General features: G+C 43.4%; 1 protein-coding gene across 1 annotated transcript in view; it reads right to left on the reverse strand.

Moving 5' to 3' along the window:
* The window catches only part of LOC306932304 (BICD family-like cargo adapter 1), a gene marked incomplete at its 5' end in the record, with an annotated part of 39,166 nt that extends 17,203 nt beyond the window's left edge, over window positions 1–21,963 (reverse strand). Inside the window, 4 exons of the mRNA XM_079514054.1 lie at window positions 9,327–9,473; window positions 11,486–11,605; window positions 19,004–19,219; window positions 21,712–21,963. Coding sequence (XP_079370180.1) covers window positions 9,327–9,473; window positions 11,486–11,605; window positions 19,004–19,219; window positions 21,712–21,963 — 735 coding nt within the window. The remainder of the gene's footprint in view (window positions 1–9,326; window positions 9,474–11,485; window positions 11,606–19,003; window positions 19,220–21,711) is intronic.
* Between the last annotated feature and the right edge of the window lie 305 nt (window positions 21,964–22,268).

Consider the following 22,268-nt stretch of genomic DNA (forward strand, 5'->3'; position numbering starts at 1 on the left):
CGCGGAGGGTAAGGCTGTGTCGTGTTAGTGTGTTGTTGCAGTGTGTGTTGCAGCGTGTTGCAGCGTGTCAGTGACGTAGTAGCTGGTGACTTTATTTTCCTGGCTTGGGCACTTGGGCACACGTTTTCAAATGTATAATAGATACACTTCTATATAGCCAAAAACAGGAAATCATAGAGGCAAAAATGGAAAGAACATAGGATGAGGGGTAAAAGGGGGTGGGTGGGGGGGATTCAGATTTTACGGGGGCCAGTTTCAAATTGCAGCCATCTGTTGAGAGCGGGATTCTCATGTCTTAATGACTGTTGGTAGGGCGTTCCACATTTTGGTGGCATAGGAGCGAAATGAATGTAGTCATTTAGGTCAAAAGTCAGAACACGAAAGTTGTTCACCATGAGGAGACGCATATGTGTATTGCGGACGGTCCTGAAATGACTGCATGGTTAAGCCAGAACTGCAATAAGTGACCGAAGAAGAAGGAGAAGAAAAACAAAACATACAAATACAATAAGGGACCATAGGCCCTTTTGGGCTTGGCCCCTTAATAAAATAAAAATAACTGGAACAGGAGGTTGAGAACTCATATCCAAGTTAGCTTCAGAACAGCTTTCTTGTTGGACCCCAGACAGATCAGCTGATGATGGGCATCCTAATAAACTCAAGTCAACTCAACTGTGCTGTTGGTTTTCTGTGTGCTTTGTGCCTCATGGGAGTGAAATGTACTGTTTAGGCTGCCAAGGAAAACACTCACAAACAAACAGACACACACACACACAAACACAGATAGACTGGAGTGGGCTTGGTGAAATCAACAGAGTCATATATTCAACACGCGCATCGCACACTACACGCACGCACGCACGCACGCACGACGCACGCACACACACACACACACACACACACACACACACACACACACACACACACACACACACTCTGCAGGCCGTGATTTGTGTGTGTGTGTGTGTGTGTGTGTGTGTGTGTGTGTGTGTGTGTGTGTGTGTGTGTGTGTGTGTGTCACCCAGACAAAGGCAAATAGTATTATCGCAGTTAACTATGCAATCGCACATTTCCCGTCAGTGTGTTGGTCGGGCATTTCCCGTCAGTGTGTTGGTCGGGCACCATATATGGTGCCCAGGTCTCGGGACATTATGTGACATCAGCAGGTATGGAGATGTGGAGACACTGATGTCATAGTAAATGCGACCTGCTGTCGCAGTTAAGCCCATATATGGAGATCCCTGATGCCATCAATATTGGCCAGCAACACTACATCTGACCTCAAACCTCAAACTCTTAGATCTCCATATGGATATATGTCAGAACCTTTTCTGACATTCCATATGTTGATCCTTCCCCATCCATCCTTCCTCTTCGATGTCTATTTTTTTACTTCTACCTGTCCATTCAAATTTCAAACTCTAGACGGGCCTGCCCCAAAGTTATTAGTGCAGCCGCGGCCGGCAGCCGGCGAAAACTAGAGTTCTCAACAGGCCCAAAAATTACGGCCCGGCCATACCTGGGCCCTCATCAAACCCTGTACTGTGTACACTCAAGAGAATGTCCCCGATACCACCCTTAGATCTCCATATACTGCATGGAGCTGACCTGTTCTGACATTCCATATGTTGATCTGACCTCATCAAACCCTGTACACTTAAGATATGCTCCTTATATGGCCAGTACAGAATTCATTCCAAATGTTGATCTGACCCCCCATGCCAAATGCGTGCACGAGAAGCGACCGTCGCATCTCGCCCTAAGGGCGTCTTATTGGTAATTAATAAATCATCAAATAATTTCAATTCTGAGCTTGTAGATCGGCTATTTTCAAATGGCCCAAATGAAGTGGTTAATGCATGTTTGTAAAAATAATCCAAATCAAATCAAAACTAAAGTTTTCAAATAAGCTTGCTTCACACTCATTTCACAAACTACTTCCATCTGGGACCACTGTAGCCCAATCACTGAAGAAGGCGGGGACTTAAGTAAATGTAATTAATTACGTGCACCACTGCAGTTGAGTGTTGACGTGATAAAAAGGACAAAATAAACATATTGGAACTGGGGACCCCCAAAATAATCATATTTGAACTGGGGACCCCCGAAAATAATCATATTTGAACTGGGGACCCCCGAAAATAATCATATTTGAAATGGGGGACCACCCAAAATAAAATAATCATTATTTGAGTTGGGGACCCCCCCCCCCCCAAAAAAAACAGAGCGGACAAAAGAAATACAAGGTTTCGGCTGACGAAGGCCCATGAGGCCTGCACCCGTAGCAATTTGTGGATGTGCGTGCGCCTGATTTGACCGAAAATAACACTAACCCTCCCCCGAAAGCAATATTATAGCTACTGTGCTGCAGGCTTCCTATTGTTGCGTCGTTGTTGTTGTCACACGTCTAACCATTAGACGTGCGATAACGACGGAACAATAGACTCTAACGACCCTCGGCCATTGAAATGTTAATGCAAAAGACATGCATCCAGAAGACGCTACATTTCGCGCATATGCACGTAGACAGCAGACACATACAGTCCTACATGTCCCGACCCAAACACTGAGGAGGTAAAGTAAACGTGACGTTGTTGTGATTAAACATAATGTGCCACGAAAAATAGCTGTCCAACTGGCCAAGTGTCCATACATGATCGCCTCGTTCGGCCTACACAATATATCTCCCTCCCTCCACAGAAGCGCAGTGATGCCTGATTTATTCTTCGTCGTACACGTGTTCCATGCTGAAAATGGCTGATTTACAAGCTCACAACGCGTTGCGGACGCAACGCGTTGTGAGCTTGTCGATCAGCTATTTTCAGCACGTGGAAATATGCAGGCTGTGAGAACTGAGACCCTTCACAATAAAAGCATGCAGCTTTCACAAGTTGGCCCATAATAAAAACAAGGAAAAGGATTAAGAATTAGGTGGCATTTCACATTGCATATGAGCTATTTTTTCTCCAAAATGTATTTTTTTTAAAGGAATTATTTTTTTATTATTAAATCTCCCAAAGTTTTTTTATTCAATAAAGTCAAATATTGCACGGCACTGTACTTTTGAGTCACTACATTTCTAGGAAGGGAGAACGTGTGTTTGTCTGTGTGTGTTGGGGGGGGGGGGGGGGGGGGGGTAATTTCATCAGGCAAATATGGTGTGGGTGGCCATTGACCAATCAAAATGATGCCAGCTATTAAGACACCCTCATGTGGAGCAGAAAAAAAGACACACTCTTCAAGAAGACCCCAATCCAAGCTCCACTGACACAAGAGACCACCTCAGGCTGACATACATGATGCTGCTGCTTCCTCAACTCCTATGCTTGCTGGGCCAGGCACTAGGTAACAGTACGGCGCCCACACCCGGCCATGCACTACCAACGAACTCCGGGGAGCACTTCCAGGGGGACCCGCGCTCCGTGGGTCCCCGAGTACTACCAACGAACTCCGGGGAGCACTTCCAGGGGGACCCGCGCTCCGTGGGTCCCCGAGTACTACCAACGAACTCCGGGGAGCACTTCCAGGGGGACCCGCGCACCTTTAATGTTACAGAGTCACAGAACGGTAAGGGTCCATTCGGTTCCTAACTAAATAAATCATTTATCTGGTTCCAAATGGTTACATTTTATGGCTAACCTTATGTATATACTGTATGTGCCTGTTGCATTGTTCAAGCAGTATTCCATGCTAGAAGGCTTTCTTACCTTTCTTTGTAGTTGTTACGTCCCCACCAAAGAGGTTCAGGTGTTATTTTGTGCAAAAGCGCATTATTGGCTACGGTATTTCCCCTACCATAAGCCCTCAATGAATTTAATTGAATTGCATTGAATTGAATGGGGCATTGCTCAAAAATCTTTTTTAATGTAAATAGTATCCCAAGCGGCACACTTTACTACTGATTCCGATGGAAATAAGTGAATTAGTACAAAAACCCAACCCCCATTGAGGGCTTATATTAGGGGAAATAGCCAATAATGCACTTTTGCACAAAATAACAACTGGACCTCTTTGGTGGGGACGTAACAACTACAAATAAAGGTAAGAAAGCCTTCTAGCATGGAATTCTCTTTTAAGCAATTTGTAGTAGATATCTGTGATTTTTCTTTTCATGTTTTCTTTGCTCTCCCTCTCTCTGACCCCCTCTTCTTTTTTCACAAGCACGCACGCACACATACAAAGTGTGCGTGACAATAAAACAGATTGTTATTCCATAAAGAACTATCACCTAGAACCATTTATTTGAGCTATTATTATTATTATTATTATTATTATTATTATTATTATTATTATTATTATTATTCAGTGAATGGTTCTTCATGTATTATGGTTCTAGGGAATCTTTTTGGGTCCTCAAAAAGGAACCATTGAGGCACTTTAAAGGCGGTAGTTCACACCCCAAAATGTACTTTTTTCTATCAATTATTCGACCCCTGAAGCCTTGAATTTATGGAGATTAAAATGTGTTAATTTGGTCACATTCCTAATCCAATATAAAAATAAATGTATAAATGAATCCAGTGAGGACTGTGCTGTCCTGCTTATATAAGTTATTGGTTTACATCTAGTATTGCTCTGGTTAAGATTGGCCTCCTATTTACTCCAATTAATAATTGGAACATGTATGCGGCAAAAAGAAAAGAAGGCTTCATGGGGTGAGTAATGGATACAAAAAAACATAAACTTACTCCTATAATCACTTAACCCCTAGCATCCCAATTTTGGGCAAATTTGCTGGAAATAGCAGATCTACAAACTCGTAATGCATCTGCCCCAGGAGAATGGTGTAGAGGGAGAAAATGGAGGGGTAGTATAGAGAGAGGTATAGAGTCCTGGGAGACACTGGTATATACATAGGGTATATAGGGTTTTTATGGGTGCTTTATAGAACCATTAAAATAAACAATCCTTTCAGACCAAAGGTTCTTCCTGGAATAAAGGTTATTTTATGGCATCACGCTGAAGAATACATTTTGGTTCCATTTGCTACCTTTTCTGTCTAGGCACGCTGACCTTCATCTCGGCTGGAAGGTCGGCTGGAAATCGGCTGGATTTACCCTGTCCACTGTTCTGGAGAGTCTTCAATGGTCACTGCTACAAGTACATCTCTTCACCTATGATCTGGGCCGGAGCGGAGCGGAACTGTGTGTCTGAAGATGCTAATCTGGTGTCCATCCACAGCGCTGATGAGCAAAACTTCGTCACAACCCTCATCAAGAGCACTGACCCAGACGAGAGAGCCACATGGATTGGACTGAGTGACCGTCACATGGAGGGATGGTGGATGTGGTCCGATGGCTCCAAAGTGAACTTCAGATGGTGGGCTGACGGGCACCCAAACGGGCAACGCAAATATAACTGTGTGTGTACAAACTGTCAGGTTGCACACAACAAGGTTATAAGTTCTGGAAATAAATGGGCTGACGTGCATTGTTCTAGTAACAGTCTTCCTTCTGTCTGCAAAATGAGGGGATAGTCTCATTCAACCTGCTGACTTGTACTAATGGTCTCCATAATAAAAGTACATTAAAGATATGCTTGTGATTACTGGTTCATTCCATTTCAGTGTGTCTCCATTGTAAAGAACATTTCATAGACATTCATATAATAAACTCTATTAGTAGCTGTTTACAAATAAATTGGATATTAAATACTATTTATTGGTATCACAATAAAAAATATAGCTGCAAGCAGCGATAACACGGGCCAAGCAATAGAAAAACATTATATGCAATACGCACAATAAGCCATAGACACATATAGAACACGTTGAACAAGTTGAGAGGAAGAAGACCACCCTGGAGAATATTTTCAATTCAATCTTTATTGCAGACTCACGGTCCAGAGGAACAAAGGACAGTAATAATAAAACAAATTAAAAATAGAAACAAATAAAATATACATATATACATACACAGTACATAAGCTCACAGCCTGTAGAGGCAGTTACGCCAATGTCTCCAAATCATGGAAGAGAACCTATTAGAGCTCTTCACAGGGTTGGTTAACAACCTGATGACACAGTTGTCAGACTCCTCTAGTAGACACATGAATTTGTACATTAAGTTTCTCAGAAGGGCTTGACAGGTAGGCACCCCCAAGTTCACAAACAGCTGACTGGCACTGTGCCATCTTGTAGTTGGTACCCTCATTAGTAAACGTAATGCATCATTATATGCAACCTTAAATTTATGCATGCTACTCACCTTGTAGTTACTCCACAGGTGAGCAGTATACAACGGTGTACAGAAAGCTTTAAACAGTGATACCTTGACATCTGAAGAGCAATTATGAAATTTCCTCATTAAAATGTTTGCCTGGCATACAGTTTGCACCTTTGTCTATGAATGTCTTTATCATCTGTGAGGTCATCAGAGATATAGTGCCCAAGGTACTTAATCTCACTGCAGACAAGGAGAATGTTATCACTGAGAATAAAGTTAGGAAAAAATGCCTTTTTATCCTCTTTACTTCGCACAATCAATAGACTTTCAACAACACAAAACAGCCTTTGAGCACAACACGAAACAGTGAGTAGCGGAGTAGTTTTGTTTACTTTTACTAAAGTCGGGAGCCCATGTACGGTGTGCAGCAGAGGAGCGCCTGGCAGGGCGTTTGAGAGAACTCACTAATACTCTGGACCAGGGCTAGGAGGGTGTCACTCGTCCCATCTAAAAATGCTTTTTGTTAAAAGGTTAAAGCTCTATATTCTGTTGCTATTTGCTATTATTGTTGCTATAAATAGAGTGTATAAAAAAGCCTATGGCTTGTTTGATTTGGGGTCCTTCATACTCAATTCATCATAAATGTCTACTTCTAAGATCTGAGTACTTGTTCCACCACTGAGCAACTATAATGTCAACACGTGGGACAAATGTCTTTTAGAGAGGCCTCAAAACCTTGGTTAAAACATTAGCCAGTATTCAGTGACAGCTAAATAATCCTGACATGCTGGATTCCAGCTAGTAGCAAAACATCAAAGTCCCCAGGCAGAACGTGTGGCATTCACAATGTACAAAGACAGTGGATGAGGTGATTGTTTAGCAATGTTCTGCACAATCCCACCAAAACCCAGTCAGCCAGACTGGGAGTGGAAAAGCTCTCTGTTGTCGAAGCTCATTCATTCCTGCAGCTACTACACCATTCAGTTTGGTTACTACTGCAGTTCATTACTACAGCTAGACCATGCAGTTTGGTTACTACTGCAATGCACACGCATCTGAGAGCAGTGCTTTTCCAACAAAATGTGACTGAAGCCATTATGGAGGGAACGAGAGAGATAGGGAGAGGAAGGAAGCATCTTTGAGATAAAATCTTCCAGTTGTTCCAGGAGGCAATACTAAGTAATACCTGATAACAAACTATCTTCACACCTGGGAAAAACTGAATCCATTCTCTTTGGCTCTAATAGTAATCTCAGCAAGGCAAATGGCTTCTTGGTTAGAGTGGGTGACAATGTTATCACACGTAAAGATGAAATTACCTACCTAGGTTCCATCCTGGAGGCTAATCTTTCCGGTGATAAAATGGCCACCAACGTAATCAAAAAGGTCAACCATAGAACAAGATTCCTTTACAGGATCTCCTCACTGGTCAACAAAAACACCTTGAAGACCTTAACAGGAGCCCTTGTACAGGGTTTCTTTGACTATGCATGCACCTCCTGGTACCACAGCACCTCAAAGGCCCTTAAAACCAGGCTCCAGACTTCCCAAAACAAACTGGTCAGGCTCCTACTTGACCTAGCCCCCCGAACCCACCTCACCCCTGCCCACTTCGACAGGCTGGAATGGCTTAGGGTCGACGACAGAGTACAGCATCTTGCAATGGGTCTGGTCCACAAGATTCGATACACCACCAAGATACCCATGTACCTGTCTAGATACTTCCTTAATGTTAACGAAGTCCACACCCACAACACCAGAGGGAGTGCAACGAACCATGTACAACCCAGATTCGGCAAAAACAAGGGACTAAATTATTTTCGCTCCTATGCCACCAAAATGTGGAACGCCCTACCAACTGTCATTAAGACATGCAAATCCCTTGACTCCTTCAAAACCGCTCTCAAAGGGCACCTACGGACGGCTGCAATTCGAAACTGGCCCCTGTAAAATCGAAATCCTCCAAACACAAATGCAAGGACAACACAAGAGACGGTCGCGGCCACACAGCCAACTCAAGGTATGGCCACTGAGCCGACTTGGGGACCCAACGCAAGGACAACACAAGAGACGGTCACGGCCACACAGCCAACTCAAGGTACGGCCACGGAGCCGACTTGGGGACCCAACACAAGGACGACACAAGAGACGGTCACGGCCACACAGCCAACTCAAGGTACGGCCACGGAGCCGACTTGGGGACCCAACGCAGCTCCTCCCAGGAAAACAAACAAATTAAGGGAGCTGAACGTGAATCCCCCCCACCGCCCACCCCTTTTTTCCCTCACTGTATATGTTTCTTTTCCCTTTTTACCTCCTTTATGATGAATTCCTGTTCTGTCTATAGAAGTGTCTATTTGTACGTCTCTAAATGTTTTGATGATTTGAACATGGTGGACCCTATTGGAAACAAGTGTAATGCTTAATTGGGTCGTCCACTCACAGTTAACAGCCTTTGTATTGAGTTTGTGCTTGAAATGTACTGTAATTCTGCAAACTGTTAATAAATTCTTCAATCAATCAATCAATCAAATACCGTACTCGCAAATAATATAAAAAATCACACCCGTGTGAACTGAGTGGTGTAAGGTTTTATATAGCATGATCAGCTGTGGTCTGACGTAATGTCTGACGTTAAAGATCTTTGGCTAGGTAGACTCGTCTTCTGATGTGATGATTTGTGACCATGAAGTTGATTCAGCTGGAGTTTTTGTCCGATGTGAGGTATTATATAAGGTAAGGTATTATATAGCCTGATCAGCTCTGATCTGACGTAATGAAATCACACCTGGATGTGATTTCACAACTGGCTTTTTTTGTGCAGAGAAAATGACCACGGTTGCTACGGTCATCCAGTTCACCCGGGTGTGATTTAATTACGTCAGAAATTATTTTGAACATAGCAACCATGCTCATTTTTTTCTGCACACAAAAGCCAGTTGTAGGAGTGGTTTACACCACTCAAAAATAACAGCTCTCCAATCTCACATAATGTTTTGGGGGGCAGTCATTTTAAAAAAAATGTTATATGGTACCTCCTCAGTTGTTATAATGTTATAATGGAAAGGTAAGGTTGTTTCAGGAAAGTCAAGAGGTTCGGAAGGTTCTGGGTTAAACCCTCATAGTGGACGCAGTGTTTGGGATGTTTGTTAATGTGTGTACCTGTGTGCTGTGCTTCTGGCTGCTGTGGGTGGTCAGATCCAGGGTGCTGTGCAGGGCGGTCAGGCTCTCCCTCAGCTCCATGTTCTCCTGACTCACAGTCTGTAGCCTCTCCTCCAACACCTGCTCCTTCTGGGTGAGACGCACCACCTGCACACACAAGCACGCACACACACGCATGCACGTCGCACGCACACGCACGCAACATACGTTTTTTCAGAAAACTGTAAGGATTAGGACGTTTTTAGAGTCGGTCTCAGGTCATAATGGGTTAACTCCCTGACCCACAGGGGGCTTTCAGCACTCCACATTTAGGGCTTTAATTTTAAAGATATTTTTTAGGCTTTTTTTCCTTTATTGATAGACATATAGTAGACGGGATACGGGGAGAGTGATGAGGGGAAGACACACAGTAAAGTTTGTCTGGATCGGGACTCTAACCCGTGACACACTGTCATGCTGGATTACCAGCCAAGGTGCCTGGACCGCTAAGCCGGCCCAGCCCCATTAGGGCTTTATTTAAAATAAAAAGAGTTTTCCTATATAAAATGCCGTTGTCATGACTCCATGGGAACCGGAACCCCAGTAGCAGTGGTGGACACTGCGTATGCCGGTGGTTCGAATACACTGCGGTGCATCTGGTTAGAAGAATTAATTGGTATATAACGACTAAATTGGTATAACGGCTCAAAACATTTACTTACCGTAAGTACAGTGTACAGTACTCAGTTTTGTGTCATTCATTCACAAATGTCAATCATTTGTATACTGTAGGTGTGTGGCCAAAAGGGGGGCTTTCAGAACTCCACATGTGGTGCTTTTTCTGAATAAAACGAGGAACCCCAGTAGCAGGGACACTTCGTAGGCTGGGGGTTCGAATCCACCGCGGTGCATCCGGCTTTGTCCAGTGTCTATATAAACATAATTGGCCCGTGTTTGGAAGAGTGAAGCTGGGCGTCCCAGTGGGGGCTCCTCACTGGCAGGTGAACCACAAGGGGAGGAAACTATAATTTCCCCATTTCTTTTGTACAAAATAGTGTTTGTATTTGTTGATGACATGTATTATTATGTTCATTTTGTATGCTGATGAATTGAATACATAGGACCACAATGTAAAAGTTCCCAGGCCCTTTTGTGTTATCCTCTTGGCCTTACTGTACATGTACCACGTGCTGTTTACATTGGACTAATAAAGTATATCAATCAATAAGAAAACAGCAGTGACAACTGACAACACACAGAAATGTGTGTGGGGAGGAATACATTGGCAATAACAACTCAAATGTAGCTCTAAATTCAATAAGTGTAAATTCAATAAGTGTAAATTCAATAAGGAAGATCTCTGTTGTCAGTTTGAGAGATGAGCACTTCAGCCAATCAAGTGATTGGACTCCGCCTTTCAATATCACTGCCTCTGACACTTTCTCTTTTCAGCATGCAGCAAGCAAACTTCACCATGTCTCACAGCCTCTAGAGTCTAGACCAATCCATGTTCTCCCTATTGAAAGCTAATCTTATACATTCAATGTTAATGGAGTCTAATCGCCAAAATGTTGTATCTTTTCATTCAAATAAAACTTTGTTTGCAACTCCACACCCACAAAAGCGCACAATTTTGTGCGCCAGTTCCGGTGACCAAGTCATAGACCGTGACATATGCAGAGTATGCAGAAGTGCCGTTCACGCCTGTGCTTTCTGGCCGTGATATGTCATTAACGTTACCTCTGCGTCTTCAACCCAGCTGGGTAGGTGTGCTGCCACTCCGTGTTGAAAGTGAAAGTGTCAGCGGCCCTTTCCTCCATAACAACGCGTCACCCCGCACACTGCGGGGCTTTCCCCACAACTGTGGTGAAAACGGTTTCCCTTTCTGTGATGCGATGGCCAGATAATCTACACGGACAGCGGACACACAACATTCACGGAGAACAACAAAAACACTACCTGCCCAGGATGGAAAAAAACACGGCAGCGTACACATGCTATTCACAGAGAAACAACACGGAACAACAACACAACCTGACGGAAAACCCACAGTCAGTGGGCAATGTGTGTGTGTGTCTCACTCAGATCGCACTGCGACACAAACACGTGGCGTTAAGACGCAAAGACACGCCTGCGGCAGGTTCTAGTTGAATTACAGACGCGTGAAACATTTTCAGTACCTGCTCCCTCATGGCACTGATGAGCTCCTCATCCTGGGGTCTGCTGTGGTTGCCTCTCTGTCGCAGCTCCTCTTTAAGGGTCTGCAATTCAGCAGACATGGCCCTTTGAACCTCCATAGCCTGCCGAGGTAGCAGCGCACACACACACACACACACACACACACACACACACACACACACACACACACACACACACACACACACACACACACACACACACACACACACACACACACACACACACACACACACACACACACACACACACACACACACACACACACACACACACACACACACACACACACACACACACACACACACACACACACACACACACACACACACACGTTCATGGATTAGCACCACAGGTTGAACACATACAGCCTGAGGAAACATCTGACAGCCAAGATCTACCCACTCAGCTACAACCAGCCCATCTACCCACTCAGCTACAACCAGCCCATCTACCCACTCAGCTACAACCAGCCCATCTACCCACTCAGCTACAACCAGCAGGTCGCATTTACTATGACATCAGGGTCTCCACATCTCCATCCCTGATGATGTCACATGATGTCACGAGACCTGGGCACCATATTTGGTGCCCGACCAACACACTGATGGTGCCCGACCAACACACTGACGGGGAAAGCACGATCCCATAGTTAACTGCGACCTTCTGTTGCAATAACAAGCATGCTCTGTGTGTACCATGAGTTAATTAACATGACTCATTAGTGTTGTTAATGTAAGCGCTAGTTTTTCATCCATTTTTTTCCACAAGGTTCAGAATGTTTAGGGCAGTGGTCAGCAAAAGATACAAGCTTGTAGATCTGCTATTTTTAAGTCATATTGCTTCTGAGTGTCTCTGGCACTAGGGTTGACATGACTGGGTTAGGGTGCCTTGGTGCGAGTTCTGTACCTATATAGTGGACCATCCCATCCCGGTTCCCCCCAGCCAGGAGGACCCTTGGTTCCCCTTACTCAGCAGTTTGGCGGTTCCCTGTCAGCTCACATCAGAGCCAGACAATACAAGATGAAAGACCCCCCCACCCCCCCTCTACAACAGACGGAGCAGAGAGGACCTCTTGGACTTGGCAGTGACATCATCATCCCGCTACGTTTGACAACAACACAGTAGCAGCAGGGGGTACAACAACGTGTGTGTGTGTGTGTGTGTGTGTGTGTGTGAGTTTGTGTGTGTGTGTGTGTGTGTGTGTGTGTGTGTGAGTGTGTGTGTGTGTGTGTGTGTGTGAGTTTGTGTGCGTGCGTGCGTGCGTGCGTGCGTGCGTGCGTGCGTGCGTGCGTGCGTGCGTGCATGTGTGCGTGCATGTGTGCGTGCATGTGTGGGAGTGTAGGGTTTTGTTTAGAGACGCCGGAGTCCCATCCAGCCCTACAGCTCTCCGCCTCCGACTTGTCAACATAAATAAACCCTCTCATCCACAACAGAGAAACAGAGGGAGGATGTTCTATTAATTTGGCACTGAAAGTGTACAAATTGACCCCTCAACGGAATTCTATAGTGTAGGGGCACTAAACCAAAGATGATATATCATCCCACCCAACACAAAATCCCGTTAATTTAACTCTTAGTCAAATTAGACATCAAAACGTTTCACATCACATCACATTTGTAATACAACAAATGGCTTAAGAGTCCGCTTTTCCTTTCGGCTGTACCCTTCAGACGTCGCCATAGTGAATCATCGATCTGCCTCCATCAGACCCTGTCCTCTGCCTCCTCTTCTCTCACACCAACTAACTTCATGTCCTCTTTCACTACATCTCCTCTTTGGTCTTCCTCTATAGGCCTCCAGTTCCAACCTCAAGTTTAATTAACACTCAGGATTTTACTGTGGAGGGGCAGCCCCCTCCCCCTCCCCCCCACACACTCACCCTTGCATGGGCTTTCCCTAAGCGGGAACGCTGTGGAACAGCTGACTCCCCAAGCTACGGGACAGTCCTCTGGGGAGCGATCAGAGAATGGGACAAAGCACGGTTGTTCCCCCAGGGGTGTTTGCTGTGTTTGGGGCGTGAGGGAAACTTCAAAGGATTCAAATGAAAGATTTATAATGTGCATGGTTCATATATCTGTCCTTTCTCTTGTGCCTGTGAGCTACATGACGCTCTTCTAAGAGGGCAAAGGTCACAAAGGGCTCGCCTCACCGGGCGTCTCCGTTTACAGGACGCTCAGCGTGAGACAGGTGTCACCATCATTTCACAAGTTTTCAAATGTATAAAATATATCTGTTGAAAATAGCAGATCAAGAAACTCACAATCTAACTCAAGTTTTAAAATAATTAAAAAAAGAATAAAAAAATATTTGCCTCTGAGATGTAGTGGAGTAGAAGTAAAAGTATTGAAAATTGTAAATACTGAAAACTATACTTAAGTACAGTACTTAGTTACGTTAAACCACTGGACTCACTGTCAATGAACATGTTGGTACGGCTAAACCATAAATTAGTCTTATTTGTCTTCACCAGGCCGAAGGCATGGGGAGAGAGTTTTGCACTCTGTCCGTGTGTGTGCGTCCGTCCGTCCGTCCGTCTGTTACCAGCTAATCTCCGGCACTGTTAACCCGGTCGATGCCAAATTTGGCACACACACTCCCTAGATGCCAACGATGAACCTCTGTCCCAAATTTTCCAGAACGGCCTGTTATAGCGCCACCAGGAGGCCGACTTTTGTAAAACACATTTTTTGATATTACTCCTCCAGATTCTGTCCAAAAATCCCGCAAATCATTACACAGTATCTCTATAGTCATGTGACCACAATAGAAACTGTTAGTAAAGTATTCAATCAATCAAAAAAGACAATCAATCAATCAATCAATCAACCGGAGGAACCGGATCCAACATTGAGAAACCGGAATCGGTTCTATCACATTTAGAACTGTTTCCGGAACCTGTTTAGTTGTCACAGGAGTAAAGGTAACCCAAACATATATATGGGTTACCTTTTGTATGGTTATAGGAGGACCAATTATATGAAGATAGGTTGAAAATGAGTGAATTTGTCCTTTAAACAGTGGCTCATTTGAAAGGCTCCTCAAAGCTTTGACTCACACATGTGACCAACTTCCAAGAAATCCTCTCTCAATGTGACAAATTAACAAAGTGATGTACCTCTGACCTTGATGCTAAACTTAAAGACCAAAACTGGATTTTTCGCTCGTATGTCAAGCTTTGAGGGTTTGTGCACACAGACATTGTGTAACACAAACATTGAATGCCATTGACAATGAATGGCCAGTTTTGAATGTTTGTGTAAACATAAACATTGTGTAAACACAGACGAAGGTAAGGACGCAAATTGTGATTGGCTGGAATGAGATGATGTATGATGAAAAGAGCGCCCCTCACTTCACAGTTCACACGGGTGTGATTTGTTTTTTTAACATAGTAGTGATGGAACTATACCCATTTGTTTGTATCACTGATTTTACACTCTCAGAGTTAAATTACTCAATATTCTTTTTACTTTAATGTCTGTAACGCCGAGTTACATTTCAGTTCATTTTTTTAACAGACTTGTTGAATATTCAGTGAAAATAGCCGATTTACAAGCTCACAATGCAACTTACGCATTGTGAGCTTGTACATCTGTCTGTGTTGAGTGGGGGGGGGGGGGAATCCACAGACCTGGTATAGAACCCTGTGGGACCACAGTCAACTTAGTATATAGGGTTTTAGTGGTAAAAGCCTGGTACAGAATCATAATAAACTCATATGTCCAAAACTGTTACTTTTCAAATTCAAAAGTAGAAAAAGTAGCAGATGGATTTTCTACTTTTCTGTGTGTAATGCTGTAGTATGATCAAGTAGGGCGACGGGCGTTAATATGCACAAAAAAAACACAAAAAGTTAGAATTTGGAAATAAGAGGTTTCTGCCCGACACCAACGATACGAGATAAAGAGCACAGCTCTAGCTCATGAAGACAATCTAACGTATACAAATCCACACACCACACACACACACTCACCGTGCCAGGCAGTGGAGCACACCACACTACAGCACGCTACCAGGAGTAGCGCTACTATTCACGAGGAAGCCAGAGAGAGAGGCTGCCTGCCCTGCTGTTCACACCGGCGTTCCTCTGCTGCTATTCAGCCATTCCATGTACAGGGCCAGAGGCCAGGGCCGTCCACCAGAGAGAAGCCAGACAAACAAACCAATGTTTCCGCTGCTCCCTTCGTCAAAGAGGCAATTTGCTACCCCTTTGATCTAAATTGACATTTTCCTGCACCTCTGACAAGACTGTAACCGTGTGTACTGTATTGTAACTACAGTAGCTGTGCACTGCTCAGTACTATTTTAGTCTGGCCTCAGGGTTGGAATAACATTCACATTTCCTCAATTCTGAGGAGGACCTTGAGAGTCAAAAGGAGGCGTGTATATCTTTTTGGCTTCATTTTTTATATCTGCAAGGCGTGGGTTATCTATTCATTTCATTCCACTTATAACAACAACACAGGGCACTGAAGCTACTGGAGGTCGCGCACGTTGTTATATAACATCGTGACTACAGTATAATCATTAGCAGAACAATGTGCTCCTCTAGCCAGCTACCGACATGCTTCAAATCGTCTCCACCGGTTTAAAGCTAAAGGGGCTGCTCTGGCAGAGTTTAGTTTCCACAGCCACCAAGCAGCCGCATGGCCACCTGCATTTTATTTGTTTGTTTTGCTGTGTTTTTGCATCCTCCACATCACAATGCATACATGCATACACAACACTACACTACATTACTGATTACCTTTGTACATTTTATAACTAGTACATCTATATGGTCAAGTTAAATTCGCACTATGGTACTTTTTTATATTAATAAAATGTAATCTTTGAGTATGTTAATTAATATACAATATAACATACAATTGGGGTGGTTGCATTTTGTCTTCCTGCTCTTCTATTGAGACATTTAGATCGTGTCAAAGGTCATGTATCAGACCTAGACACAGGATCTAACACAGATTTTCACCTGACGGTCAAGATTAAATGTATCCCCTGTGCAAGCAGGCAGGCTCTATTAGCTCAATTGTAAAGGTTTCAGCAGCAAATCCGGGGTAGAAGAGGAAAGTTACAGCTTTAATACAATATAACTAATACTGTCTGTATGGTTGGTAGAGTATGTCAATACAGTAGAACTAGTACTGGTAGAGTATGTTAAAAATAAATACAGTATAACTAGAACTGCACTCTGTCGAGTGCCTACTTGCTTGTTGCACACAAGTTGCACACTAGTGCGCAAGCAGAGCGCGCAAGTACTGTCGACCGCTACAAACTGTCAAATCTCAGCTTCTCTGTGAAAGAACATGATCTATATTGTAGCTATACAAAACCACAATGGAAATACTCTCACACTTTTTTGTGTTTTATACAGACATGACAGTGCATGTGCATTGTTGTCAGTCAGTCAATTAATCATTCCAAGTGAATACATCATTGCTATTCCCTCTCTCCACTGGAAGAGGGAATCAACATAGCCTACTTGAAAGTTACGGACTGTAGCTTTAACTGATAAGACATGACGATGATCAGAGATCAAAAGGTCAGGAACAACTGAGTCACAGAACACCTTGAATGGAACAGATTGAGTCATCTGCTTCTCCACTTCCTGTCACTGGAGACTCAAGCATCTCAATTCACAATCACTTTGCAACAAATGCACTTAATTTGTAAAGCAGAGCAACAAGCAATGTACATCCGAGTTACAACACAACCTTGTTCTTACAGTCCCAGTCAGAGCTTGCATTCGTCATTTCTTCTATACGCCTCTAGCTCAACCTCACACTATGTCACGGCTCGTTGTGAGCTTGTAGATTTGTATTGGCTATTTCTGACAAGAGATTTGGTGTAATGGGAGAAAAGGAGTGGGCCTACAAAGAGCCCATATGAGGGACTCTGGGCAACAAAGTATAATATACAGTATATGGTTATGGTTCCTCACTCTCTGGCAGAGTTCATGCCTTTGATTTCAAGCCACTGCTTGTCAAGTTGTAACCTTTTTTACTGAACTGATTGTGTTCTTTTTCTTGTCTTAAAATGCCTGGGAACATTGGAAATGAGAGAAATCTCACCTGTCTTTTAGAGAAGGCTAATTCAAAAGCCTGCTGGATCGGAAAGGTGTACAAAAAGTACTACATTTAGTACAAATGTGCTATATGAAATGACATTCTGTCTATGAAGTGAAAACAATGTATGCTTCCTGGAATACAGTATAGTTTCTAGTATCCAGTATTTAAACTGGAATGACATCAGAGCTCAGATTTTCAGTCCCTGAATCCCTCTTATTTATTGATGTGTGGTTTCATTTTCTCCCAGTTTAGGACCTGGTCATTTCCCCAGAGGCCGTCATCAACTCCAATGATTTATTTACGTAACAGTGCAGTGACCGGCTCCACCCCATTCTCTCTTGCACAGCCTGGTGGCGTCTTAAGAGGAATGCTTATCTACGTTCCATTGCTTCCATTTGTAAACGATGCATCACCATGGCCTTGCTCTGGGTTTTGCCCACAGCCAGGCTACAGCATGTGTTTTGGCCTCGCTCTGGAGTAGATTAGAGACTGTGACAGACTGATACCTGGGAAAGTACACAGAGTCTCAGCATGTGGATTGGATAACACCTCCCGTCTTATCAGGCTTGGCTCGGGAAGCAGTGCTGGAGCCTGAACTGGTGTTTGTTTGCACCAAGACTAGTGTTGTAGTAGAAAGCCAAATGCCAAACAAAGCTGAAAGTAATTTTATAAACCTATTTTGCAGGGGTGATTACTTCTGATATACTACAGGTAAACTATTTTGGGCATGTCATTATAGGAAACCATTCATCAACATAATCAACATAAGAAAACATTTCATAAATAGCTCAGCTATTTTGACTATTCCTATTTCTTTATTCCTATTCACTATTCCTAACTACTGTATAGGGCTTAAGTGGTTGAAGGAATACACTTGGATTATACTGAGAGAGTTATTTTGGAGTTTATAAACAGATTTGGGGAGATTTCATTTTGCTCTTGTTATTATTGGACCACTATTTTATTCAATTCATCAAGTATTCTATTAGTTTTGGGATTCGGGTTCGACTCCCGAGCCCGACACGGCCTTTACTGCATGTCTTCCCCCATCTCTCTCCCGTTTCCTGTCAGCCTACTGTCTGTCCCTTCAAAAACCAATAAAAGGCGTAAGCCGCAAAAAAATATCTTAAAAAAAAACAAACAACGGCCCTATCTTTCACAGTGCCTTATGTCTCATCCCTAATCTTCTTAGGCATTTTTGAAAACAAAACAAAATGTGAAAGTAACCTTTCTACAAGCTCACAACGTGCAGATGCAGATCAGCTATTTTCACTATTTTAAAATGTTTTTCAAAGTATCAAAAATGCCTAAGAAGATTAGGGATGAGGAATATGGTGCCACGCCTTATTAGGTCAAAATACCAACTGCTGTCCATTTCCCCTGCCTGGCATTCTTTCACACTTATTTTTCCAGATATGAGGAGGACTCACGGTGCTGATCTGCTCTCGGAGATGCTGGCTGTGTTCACTGTGCTCCTGCTGAACGCGTCTCTTGTCCCTCTGGGCATCACTCAGGGCCTGGGTGAGAAGCTCCACCTGGGAGCTCAGCTCCCTCACGTCCTGCTCCAGGTCTCCCACCTGGCTCTCCCACTGGGACTGCCGGCCCTCCAGCTTCACACGCAGTTCATGCCGGCCCTGCTCCAGCTCCTGTGGGGTTGGGGGGGGGGCAAAAAAGGATTCATAAGATTTATAAAACTAATTACACTACATTACACTTTAACACTAATTTCGAAGGGGGATCTTAAAAACAACTTAAACCACATCTTCCGTTTTTTTAACCTTTATTTAACCAGTAAAAACACATTGAGACTGCGTCTCTTTTACAAAAAGAGTTTTAGGGAGAAAGCAGATTGTGGGTTGTAGGGATTAGGTGGTAGAGCTATTTAAACATTTTCATATTTAAAATGTCCACTGCACGTTGTGAGCTTGTTGATCAGCAATTTTTTGAATGCCGTTGACAATGAATGTCCAGTTTTGAGTGTTTGTGTAAACACAAACATTGTGTAAACACAAACATTGAAGACAGAAGTAAGGAGGCAAATTGTGATTGGCCGGAATGAGATGACTGATGACTGATGATGTATAATGACAAGAGCGCCACTCACTTCACACGGGTGTGCCAGTGTGCCAAAGGCAAAGTTCCATTTTGTGTTAAATGTAATCATTTTATTTATCTTTATCTGAGACAATGGTCCATTTTCTCCACACAAAACCCAAGTAGTTTATTTATCTTCACAATTTATCATCACTGTTGACCACAATATGTCAATAAGAGAGACAGAGACATAAATCGAGCCAAATTATGCTAAGGACAGATTAGAAGAGGAAGTGCAATTATTTGACTTTTGTCCAGAGTGCCTCAGACGTTTTCACACTTGACGACATAAACATTCTAAATGTGTCCAAGTTTATTTCCTATTATAGTGTTTCTGAACATCAGTGGCTGACAAGACATAAACTTGAACCCAAGCTCTTCCCTAGCAACGCAATTCCACTGACCACTGAAAACCACACTTGTCACACTTTTCATCTTTGGCAAGTTAATTCCCACAAAATGTGGCAAGTGTGTGTGTGTGTGTGTGTGTGTGTGTGTGTGTGTGTGTGTGTGTGTGTGTGTGTGTGTGTGTGTGTGTGTGTGTGTGTGTGTGTGTGTGTGTGTGTGTGTGTGTGTGTGCGCGCATGTGTGTGCACCACTGCGGAAAGAAAGCTGTAGTTTGTTTTCCTGACTTTTCCACTATAGGTAGGTTTGACCGACGCAGGGCAAATGTACAGTACAGGCTGTACAGGCCTGCCTAACTGGAAGCACTTATGAAGAAGGCTGTAAGAAGGCAGAAAAAACGGAAATAAATCATGTACTGTGTGTGTGTGTGTGTGTGTGTGTGTGTGTGTGTGTGTGTGTGTGTGTGTGTGTGTTAGGCTGCGCAACAGTGAGACTTGGTGGTGAAAACCAACCAAACGCTATTTTCGTGCTCGGACGGACCCAACCAGGGACCCAGGGACACACATAGCTCCGCAACACTCAAAAATGTAAATACTTTTTCCACCACTGCTCTTTTGTTCACAACTCAGTGCCAATTAAACACAATCCAACTGAACCCTTAAAGCAATCCACTGGTTTATTTGTCATTATTGTGACAATACAAAACATATTGCTGTGCACTGTGCACAAGGGATCCCTATATGCAATGCACACTGAAAAAGAAGGTAGCCTATATGGCAGTAGCTCTCAAACTTTTGATTTGCCATAACTCCCATAACTCGGATCCATTTGGTTCCATACACTCTCAAAGTTACTGACCTGTGTCCATTTTGGAACCCGCTCAACGGCTCAAGCAACCCAGAGGGTGCCTGGCCCTGGACCCCACTGGTATGGCAGTATTTGTCATCATAAGCTACCGAAGCCATGATTTTAAAATAATGAGTTAGGTCAGCTCATTTGGTATCTTCTAAAGTACCGGTATTCAAATTGTTATCATAAAATGCCCAGACGATATCAATATTTGATAACTTGTAGGCTACATAGTTAAACTCTGTGGACATTAACCCAGCTGGGGAGCTACTGATAACATGAGAAGATAGCACATTACAAAGGTCTATACACTACTTAAGCTATCTGCACCTTTAGTGTAAATGACATCATACTTACATTCTTATAAGGACCCACAAACAAAAAGGAATTAACCATTTAATGATGAGCCAGCATTGTAGCCTAACGGATCGAATGTCACTTCACTTTGTAATAGCCTATAGAGGCGAGTCGGCGACACAGTGGTAAAGTAACATTATGAACTACAGTAGCCTTTCCTACATGTAGGCCTATGCCATACTTTTATCATAAAATAATTAAGACGTTTAGGCCTACATAATGCATAGCGAGCAAAAACAGGCCACAGATGGAACAATTACGCATTTGTTTTTGAGCGATCATTCGTCCATTGCATATAGGCAATCTGTCGGAATCTCGGAAACCCAACTGTACGCATTTAAAAATCCTAGAAATTGTATACATTTGTAACTCTGAGAATGTATAAATGTACCAAACGGACCCTTACGTGCAGGTGACATTTTAGATTTTATACATTTAATATCAGTCTGTTTCGTGCGTATTTTACGCGCAAATAATCAACTTTCTTTCTTACCTCCAGCTTGTCTTGGTACTGTTCATGGAGCTTGTCGCATTGTTCCTTCAGCTGGCGGTTCTCCAGGAGCAACGCGTTCCCCAGCTGCGCCGCCAGAAGCACCTCTTCCTCCTTTTGTTTGAAGGCAGCTAAAAGTTCGTCGGGGTCCCGGCGGTGATAATCCGCTATTTCCTCCGCACCGAAATCCAAGTAGAAGTCTTCCTCGAGCTCCATCTTCTTCGATTTAAAACCCCATTCGTCCAGTCGATCCATTATTATAACTTCAAACAAAACCCCCTTTGAATACTGAATACTTGTTTTAAAATATGTTTTAAAATAGTATAAAGAAAAAAAATCTTACAAGTGACCCATAATAAAACTGGAGCTGTAATAAACTATGCCACCTGTCCTGTCTTGTAACACACAGCTGAGGAGTGGAGTTAGAATGAACCTGTCTAGTCTAGCATGTGAGTGAAAGTAGGTTGGTCCTTTATTGTCACTTGCAGGTGACTCTCATGCTTGCAGGGACTGCCAGGGAGAGAGGCTGACTTTTTTTTTAAACTCCCCAGAGGGTTGCT

The sequence above is a fragment of the Electrona antarctica genome (genome assembly GCF_951216825.1).
Source record: "Electrona antarctica genome assembly, chromosome: 11".
Taxonomy (NCBI): Eukaryota; Metazoa; Chordata; class Actinopteri; order Myctophiformes; family Myctophidae; genus Electrona; species Electrona antarctica.